At 39.7% G+C, this 9,949-nt stretch overlaps 1 protein-coding gene across 3 annotated transcripts in view; it reads left to right on the top strand.

Moving 5' to 3' along the window:
* Sox30 (SRY-box transcription factor 30) overlaps positions 1–9,697 on the top strand; it is a 29,709-nt gene extending 20,012 nt beyond the window's left edge. For 2 of the 3 annotated variants that reach the window (XM_039087152.2, NM_001427190.1), the window contains exon 5: positions 8,661–9,697. In XM_039087152.2, the coding sequence (XP_038943080.1) occupies positions 8,661–9,042 (382 nt within the window). In that variant the 3' untranslated portion in view covers positions 9,043–9,697. The remainder of the gene's footprint in view (positions 1–8,660) is intronic. The other variant, XM_063269881.1, reaches the window with a different exon arrangement.
* Positions 9,698–9,949: the final 252 nt, after the last annotated feature.

The raw sequence follows: 9,949 nt of genomic DNA on the forward strand, positions 1-9,949 counted from the left end.
TATATACGATGTAAGTATTTGCTTAATGCCCATTCATTTCTTGGTTTATCTAGTAGATATAAAACTCGATAAAAGTAGGGTTTATAATATGTGCAAATGTAGTTTTCCTGTTGATGGAAATTAAGGAGAGAAGATGGAGAGAATATAGAAGCAACATTGTAAAGGGAATTTTCCTTACTATAAATATAAGCAGTGAGTTAATCTGGTGGCCGTTTTTCTTAACCAGTAATTCCCCAATACCCACACAGAGACACGAAGATTTATTAAAATTGCCTTGATCCAAACACTGAGCAATGATTGCGCCATTCTAACCCTCCCGCTGGTCAGACAGTATTCCTGTGTTAGCTTGGCTTTTTCCGTCCTTTCTTGATTCTGCTCTCTTCTCCTGATGTTTCTTTCTCCACCTCCCTCATGGCTCCTTATTCTACTTCTTCTCTCTTTCTCCACCCCTCCTAGTAGAATCGGAAGCCCCAACTAGTTCTTTCTCTAAAATTCTGTATTGGTTCGTTGACTCATTGGCTTTTACTGGCAAGGCAGAGAATGAATGAGGAGCAATGCTTATACAAACTCGAGACAGGACCAGCTTAGAATAAGCATAATAAAGCCATGTTCAGATTGAAACAAGATACGAGGGCAGAGAAGTCTGCATTTGAATAACACACAATAGCAAACTTTACACAGTACAAAATTTTATGCCTATATTTCCCCTTTTGTCTAAAAAAAGACTTTTTCTTATAATAATATACCATATGTAATAATAACAATTATGAAAACCATGACATATGATATACATTTACAAAATTAGTCCATAGTACTTGGCAATTAAGGAAAAATTTCCATTTTTCTATCCTGTCTTGGTGCATTTAAAGTTTTGTACTTAACCTTGAAAGTCTTGAAATATATAATGTACCAGTGGTTTTCAACCTTCCTGATGCTGCTACCCTTTAATACAGTCCTTCATGTTGTGGTGACCCAAACCATAAAATTATTTTCATTGCATCCTTATAACTGTAATTTTTTAAAATGTGAATGCATTTATTTCTTTTTTAAAGATTTATTTTTTATATATAAGTACACTGTAGTTGTCTTCAGACACACCAGAAGAGGGCATCAGATCTCATTATAGATGACTGTGAGCCACCATGTTGTTGCTGGGATTTGAACTCAGGACCTCTGGAAGAGCAGTCAGCGTTCTTTTTTTTTTTAAATCTTACTTTTTTTCTTTTTCTTTTTTTTTTTCGGAGCTGGGGACCGAACCCAGGGCCTTGCGTTTGCTAGGCAAGTGCTCTGCCACTGAGCTAAATCCCCAACACCACAGTCAGCGTTCTTAACCGTTGAGCCCCATAACTATATTTTTGCTGCTGGTATTATGTAAATATTTGATGTGCAGTATATCTGATATGTATTCCCAAAGGGGTTTAGACCCACAGTCGAGAACTGCTGTGATAGATAGTCAAGATGTCAGAATTACAAAGAAACAAACTATTAAGAGCTTTAAGGGAAAATTGCCAATTCACCTTCAAAGGCAAACATATCAACTTAATATCAGGTCTTCTGCAAGTAACCCTAAAATCTAGGTAAACATGGAATGATGTATTTCAACCTTTGTAAATAAGTGCCAATCAAGGCTGCTTTATATCCAAGGACTGGAGAGATAGCTCATCAGTTAATACCACCAGCCACTCTTCCAGTGTCCCACCATGGCGGCTCACAATGCTCTGTAACTCTGGTCCCAGCGGATCTGTTGCTGTCCTGTGGCTTCTGTGGAAACTGTATGCATGTATAGGTGTGTACATAGGTGTACATATGTACATGCATTACATAGGTGTGTAAAAGCCAAATGGCTATACATATGCAAACAATAAACAAATTTTATTTTCTTTAAAACAAACAAACAAAACAGATTGCTATATCCAGCAAAGTGATGGTGCAAAAATACGGTATACAGAGAAGCTAAGACAAAGCCTTACTCTGAAGTTTCCAGGCATCAGCAAGGGAGGGACGAATGTGCTCAGCAGTGAAGTTTCTGTTGGGTAAGACACTGTGGTGAGCAGGTGTCCTGCATTCAACATTCCGAGGAGTAGCATCTATATTGGCCAGTGTTTCTTTAATATAGAGACCACTCTGTTACAAAATGCATTGTAGTGATCTTGTGCACACTGGGAGGGAGAATTACATAGGAATTCTTTGTACTAATGTTTAGTTTGGTTATGAGCCTAAAATCCCTGTAAAAGGTAAATGTTTTTTAAGAAGCATAGAAAAAAACCCAGTGTGGTCCTGCATGAAGATAGACATTCTGAGTAATGAGGTAGAATTCAGTTAGAAAAAAAAAAGAAATCTATCCTCACGTCATTTTCAGCAAGGATGTTCCAAGACCCTTTAGTAGGGTGAAAGAGAAGTGGTTAACAAACGGTACAGGAACAATTGGATAGGAATAGCCACATGCCTACAAGAAATTGTACTCTTAGCTCTCACTAAAAAAAAAAAAAATAATAATCTCAAATGGTTGAAGACCCAGAATAAGAGCTAAACCCATGAAATTATTATGTGAAATCATAAAGGTTTCTTGTAAGGGTAAATTTTATGACTTGGGTTTGGTGATGTTTAGGTCCTACATGAGCAACAAAGAAAAAAGATTAAACCATATCACAATTAAAACAACTTTTGCATCAAGAGGTATTCAAAAAAAAGAGAAAAGAACTCACAAAATGTGAGTATGCAGATCATGTGTGCATAGCTTATATCAAGACATACAAAGAACATTTTCAGTGCAATAAAAGGCAGTTCAGCTTGTAAGTTAGCAAAAATCCAAGTAGATGTTCTTGAAAAAAGACGACTGTATAGCAAGTAGTAAGTTCATGACCAGCAGGACTCAGTAGTCATTACAGAGATACACAGTAAAAGCACAGGGATGTAACTCCAGATGCCCCGGCTAGAATCTGTTCAAGTAATGTTCTAAATTAGCTTGTTGGAGAAATTAGAACCCACCTTTATTGCTGGTGGAAATGAAAGTGACACAGGCTTTTCTGAAAACTGCTAGTTCTCTGGGACACTTAAGTATACAGTGAGTAGTGACTTCTTCCTAGGTATGAGTAGAGTTAAGATATGCAAGTTAGAGGGGTTGGGGATTTAGCTCAGTGGTTGAGCGCTTGCCTAGGAAGCACAAGGCCCTGGGTTCGGTCCCCAGCTCCGAAAAAAAGAACCAAAAAAAAAAAAAAAAGATATGCAAGTTAGAAACTTGCCGTTAGGGAAGACATCTGACAGACAGATATAAGGAGTTGTTAGGAGTCTAAAGGATAGAATTTATAGACAATTTATATAATTGACTATTTTATAGATAGTTAATTGTAGGTTTGATAGAAATCTAAAATTTGAATACTAAGCAGATAGCTCAACATTGCCATTATTACAAACTTTAGTAAATTTAGTGGCTTAAACAGTATAAATTAATTACTGTCTCATAGTTGCTGAAATATGCTTTTAGACAGATTAGTTTGTTGGGGCTAATAGAACAACACACAAGAATGTGGTAGCTTGGGGTTGGGGATTTAGCTCAGTGGTAGAGCGCTTGCCTAGGAAGTGCAAGGCTCTGGGTTCGGTCCCCAGCTCTGAAAAAAAGAACCCTAAAAAAAAAAAAAGAATGTGGTAGCTTAAATCAACAGTGATAGTTTTAGAGTTCTAGAGTCTAGAATTCTGAAATTAACCTATTGACAGGGCTGTGCTTTATTCTGAAGATTCTGGCAAAGAATCCTTCTTCCTGGCTTCCTGGCAATCTTCAACTGCCCTTGGCTTTGTGGCTGTCTCACCATTCTCATTCTGCATGCCTGTCTCTGTGTGTCTTCTTATTGTTTTTCAATTTTTTGTATTGTATAGTGTTTGTGTGTCTGTGTGCATATGCGTGCGCACACACGACCACATGACGTCAGAGGACCATCTCAGGTTTGGACAGTGTCTTCTACTTACTTGAGACAAGGTCTCTTCCGTTGTTTGCCACTGCTTAAGCTGGGCGATTGGCCCAGGGGCTTTCAGGGATTCTCCTGTCTCTACCTTCAGCTTGTTTCCCCTCCCTAGGATCATAAGCCTTGTGCTGCCACACTGGTCTTTAAGTAGGTTATAGGGGCTTGAATCGCTCCTATGCTTTTACGGTAAGTGCTTTACCTACTAAACCACCTCCCCAGCCCTCCTCTTGGCTTTTTTAAAACATAATATTCTTTGAAATTTTCATACCTGCATACATCTTGTTTTTATAAGCACACAAGTAATTGGAATGATATTCTGCTCAATACAATGTCAACTTGATGTAGTCACATCTGTAAAGACCCTATTTCCAAGTAGTCATATTTTAAGGTCCTAGATAGACATGACTATTGAAAGGGCACTCTTCAACCCACTAATTGAGCCTAAAACAAAGGTAGCAAGGGCTGGTTGACCTGCTTCCCTGAGCCATTTTCCGAGCCAATGGCTTCCTTTCCATGACTCCTAAAGTGCACTTTATTTTGGAGCAGAAGACACAAAAAACTTGTGCCATATAGGCCAGAGCAGTTCAATGGAAGAGGAGGAGTGTGTGGAGTTCTGTGCTGTCATCTTGCCTCCTGCATTTCCCCAACTCCTCAAAGAACAGAGTTCTGAGCTCTGATACCCTCGGTTCAGCTAGAGTTGCAGATGACCTGTGCCACCAGCTACAGTGGCCACTGGGGACTTAGTGACCAGCTCAGTGAGTACAAAGGTCCAATTTAGTAAATGTAAAGACAGAGGATGACTCTTAGTGCTTTCACCGTGGAGGAGAAATTTTTAATCTTTTGTGACTGTGTTATTTGCAATTTGTTACAGAAAATGTCATATGCAAAAAAGGTAACAGTGTAGCATAATGTGCCCCACATGCTGGCACCTAGCTTCAGAGGCTGACATTTTACTATTCTTGCGTCTTCAGTTTCCCTTTACTTTGGGAACAAGGATGTATTTTAGAGCCAATCAGGTTTCATGTAGCTCACATACAGTGCAGTACAGTGTCATGCTTCATCCACACACCCAAAACCCAAATCTAATCTGTTTCTTCCTGTTAGTGTTCACAAAGGTTCAGACTTCAGGATGCTTTTAACTTCAACTGTGCAGAACAGAAATGTTTATGAAGGAAGCCTATGCAAACCCCCAACTCGAAAGCAAAACAAGACTCAGTACTGGGGAGATGGCTCCATAGCCGGGGACTACATGATGGAAAGAGAGCCAACCCACACATGCACCGCAATACAGCCGTCCTTCCCCAGAGGGAGTGAATGTACGACACACACACACACACACGCACACGCACACACGCGCACACAGACACGTGATTTACTAGTTACAGGCTCATGAAATGACTGAAATTTTCATGTGCCTTAGTAACCAACAATTCTTTTGCCTTTGCTTTTCCTTTATCGTCTCAAACCTACCTTTTTACAAGCTGTGTGTAAATCAAGAGCCAACCAAATTACGCATTGATTGGATTGTCTCCTCGGCTTTTGCCAGTGGCTCTCCACCTTCTTCAGTGCTGTGTATTTACTAAGAAACAAGAGCTTATCCACATCTTGGATGTGGCGTTTTACATCCTGAGGCATCGACATGTAGATCCAAGTTCTTTGTTGTTTCCTCTTCTTCCTTCCCCTCCTCTTCCACTTCCGCCTCCCTTTTTCCCTCCTCCTCCTTTTTGTAGTGATATCTCATAGGTAGTATGTTCCATGAAGGAGTACATAAAACTGGTTTTCTCTCTAGTGACATTAAGAACGCTAATGGATCCATGGTGTTAGCATGGCTGTGTCTCTGTCACCCTTCCTGCTGAGCCAGTGCGCAGTCAGCTCTTGGCAGCATGCTGGTTGCACAAGAGAACAGTGGTTCTCAACCTGTGGGTTGCAACCCCTTTGGGGGTTGTATATTGTATATTTGCATTGTTTCATAAGTGGTAAAATTACATTTATGAAGTAGCAATGAAATAATTGTATGGTTGGGGGTCACAATAACCTGAGGAACTGTATTAAGTGGCCACAACATTAGAAAGGTTGAGATACACTAGAACTTGAAAAATACAAGTGTGTAGGCCCTGCCCTAGATGGAGGAATCCAGAAGCTACGAGTGAAGCCTTAACAATAGCATTCCTTTGTATTTGGGACTTAATATTTGTACAACTTTATGGAACTTGGTGCATTTACACAGTATGAAATAAAGGATAATAAAACATTTCCATCGCTAAGTAGTAATCGTGTTATGTGCTTGGAATTTTACTCTTCAGTCATTTGAAATGCAGCACAGATTGTCTTAACCAGTAGTTACCTAGTTGCTCTAGAAAAGAACCAGTATCTGCCACTCTGTGGTTTAGTGCCATACCCTCCGCCCTTTCCAGTCTCCAGCCATCAGATTCCGCTGTTCTTCCCCAAGACCACCTTACTAGTTTCCACAAATGATTGATAGCATGTCCTGTGTATTCCTGTCTGCCTTTTTTCACTTAACATAGTTCCCATTTCTACTCATGTTGCTGCAAATAGTTTTTAGTATTGACTTCTCTTGATGACTGAATAGAATTCTAGTGTGTAGTGATACCACAGCATCATCATCTGTTCATTCATTGGAGGGCATTGGATTGGTTGTGTATTTGTGAATGAATACTGCAATAAGAAATATGGGAATATAAGTATCTTCTAGTATAGTGACCTCAGCTTGGAATGTGTCTTACCTAGTTGGGGACTTCCATATACCCATTTGATTATTTCCTTTTTTGGTATTTAGTGGCTCTGTATTCTAAATATTGATCCATTGTTGAATGAATAATTTTCAAGTGTTTTTCCCACTCTGTACTCTCACTCTTTACTGTGTGAGAACTTCTTAGTTCATCGTCCCATTTTTCTGTTTTTTTGTCTGTGCCTTTGGGTCCTGTCATTAAACCCAAGTCATCCCCTGCATCACAACAAGATATGCATGCTTTCCTCCTGCTCCCTGCAGTGCTGTTATGATTTCGTGTTCTCTGTGTAGGCCTTTGCTCCACTGTCAGCAAGAGAATGGGATGCAGTGTTGTTCTGCTGTCCATGTAGATTTAATTGTTCCAGCACTGTGTAGTAAAAAGACTGCGTTTTCTTTGTCCATGTTTTATTTTTGTGGCTTTGGTGAATGGGTTGATCTCTTAATTTCCTTTCCAGCAATTTCACTGTATGGCCTGTGTTTGGAATCCTAGGGCACATGGTAATGATGTGGGAGAATGCAAGTTTGAGGTCAGCCATGGTTTTATACTAAGCTCAAGGGCAGCCAGGACTGCACAGAGAAAGCCCAATTTCTGTCTGCCTAGGCATGTTCTCCAGCTTTACTAAATTTATATATCACTTCTAACTTCTTGATGGGGAATTTAGATTTTTCTCTATATAAAATCATGCCACATGCAAATATGGATAATTTACCTTCTAGTCTAGATATTCTAGTTTCTCTTTCCTGGTACTTATGCTGCGACTCTTCAGTGCTGTGCTAAGTAAGAGTGGTGAAATGAGGTACCTTTGTGGTTCATAACCTTTGAGGAAATGCTTGTAGTTTCCTTGCTCGATGTCATATCGGCTGTGGGGTTTGTATACATAGCCTTTAGTATTTAGAAGACTTCCTTCTATATATCATTTGGTAACAGTGTTTTGCCATGAAAAAAATATTGAATCTTATTTCACACTCTTTGTGTACGGAGATGAAAATATACCACAGTCCTGAATTGTGATGTTGTGTTATACTTACTGGTTTGTATATGTTGAATCCTTACATTACATTTTATCACGGAGTTTGATCTTTTCCATGTACCAATAAATATAGGTCACGAGTATTTTATTGAGAAATTTTTATGATGTTTATAAAAATTAAGTCCCATGTTTATCCAAAATATGGGTCTATAGTTTTCTTGATTTTAGTACCAGGGTAGTGAGTGACTGGCATTCCATGAGTTTTACAAATGAATGTGATCATTGTGTTAGCTGTCACTAGATGGCGCTCATGAGCCCAAATTCTGTGTAATTCCTGTTCACCTCAGAAGAGATTAATCCCTAAAGAGAATTGGCAACTGGATTTGAGCAACAAGATTAATAGCTTTGCCTTTCAAAAGTCAGTTGTAAAACTACAGAAGTTTTTTCTCAAAGTCTTGCTCCATGGTGCTTTTTGTTTGTTTGCAAAATCCCTTTGAAAGCCTAGTGTGGCATCAGTTCTAATACCTGCTAGTACTGAGAATATTCTGTGTGGTTTGTTACTGTGTCCCTTGTAAAATCAAGCTGGAGGTTTCTGTTCCAGACCTTTGTATTGAGCGGCCCTTCCCTTTCAGCCATTTACAGTTTACACGTTAGCCTGCCCTTTTCATTGTCACATAATTGTATTTCCATTTCCAACACTCCGTATGCTGTGAGATGGTACAGAGGCCAGGGTGGGACTGTCTTGGTCCTGGTCATCAAAGGTAAGGCGCTGGAAACCAGGAAGCAGTGATCCTGTTGGGGGTGGGCGGTGGCCATCCAAACTGCCTTTGCTGTTTTGGGTGGGGATCGATAGGCAGTGGGAAGATGTCAAAGAAATGCTTTCTAAGCCCTAAAGAGAATGCAGTTAACTCATAATCTGTGAGCCCGCACTGTGGGCAAGATCTGATGTAATTTCTGTTTGTGTTTGTTTTTCTGTCACAGCACGTGCCCTTATAGTCGGCCTCCTTTTGGCTATGGAAATTTTCCCAGTTCAATGCCAGAATGTCTTGGTTATTATGAAGACAGGTACCAAAAACATGAGGCTATATTTTCAGCTTTAAATAGAGACTATCCTTTCAGAGACTATCCAGACGAGCACACACACAGTGAAGATTCTCGGAGCTGTGAGAGCATGGATGGGCCTCCTTACTACAACAGTCATGGCCACAGTGGGGAAGAGTATTTGAATCCCATGCCTCCGCTGGACATTGGAGCCTTGGAGAATGTCTTCACAGCCCCAGCATCAGCTCCCTCTGGTGTCCAGCAAGTCAATGTCACTGACAGCGATGAGGAGGAAGAAGAAAAAGTGCTCAGGAATTTATAGTTTAAAACAAATTTGCGCAGAAAATAAACATTTCTTAAAATATAATCTGGGTCAGTTGGTGTGAGAAAAAAAAGCCTAGAATGCTTTGCTGAGCGTTTTCAGCCATGATCTGAGGAGTCAGAACCAAGTGCCATTCATGTCTTCCTAAGTTCTCCTTAGTGACCCTGGACTCCCGGATGCCTCAGCGTAGGGATCTTAAAATCTAAAGTAGTTACTATCGTGGCTGAAATTTGCACCAACATGTGATAGCATTCCTTTATCTTGGAAAATTCGAAATACTGAAAGCCCCCGCGGCGTGGAGGACATATGTGAGTATCTATCTGCACAGCAAGTGTGATTAGCATTTTATCTCAGGGTACATTATTTTATTTTTCTGAAAAATTTTTGGTGTTTATATATTTATGGATGTTGTCAGTTTTTATGTAACATTTTGAAAATATTTTTGATAACTTGTAGACATGGACTAGAACTCAGTTGCTAAATTTAATTTACACTAATAACCAATTATAAGTTAAAATGTATTTTAATGACACCTGGGCAGTTCTTTCAGATATAGTCATTTCTGTTACTGAACATTTTGTCATCATTTTAACTCTTTCCCATTTGGTATGCATTGTTATATTGTTGTTGTAACTAAATAAACAGATGAAAATGCTCTCGTTAAATGTTTTCTGTTGAGAGGAGGGAGATGAGCGCTGGCTGGGGTGGTAGCTTCCATGCCACTTGCAGATACTTATCAGCCACCAGCAGAGTGGTGCAGAGCCCTGGTGATTCGTGTATCAATTACGTGTGTCATTGCTGCAACAAAATACCTAAGAAAAGCAACTCAAGGAAGGATTTATTTTGCCTCATGGTTTGACGGTGCAGTGCATCATGGGGGAATGCATGACGTTAGGACCATGAGGTG

Source organism: Rattus norvegicus, chromosome 10, assembly GCF_036323735.1.
Source record: "Rattus norvegicus strain BN/NHsdMcwi chromosome 10, GRCr8, whole genome shotgun sequence".
NCBI classification, from domain to species: domain Eukaryota; kingdom Metazoa; phylum Chordata; class Mammalia; order Rodentia; family Muridae; genus Rattus; species Rattus norvegicus.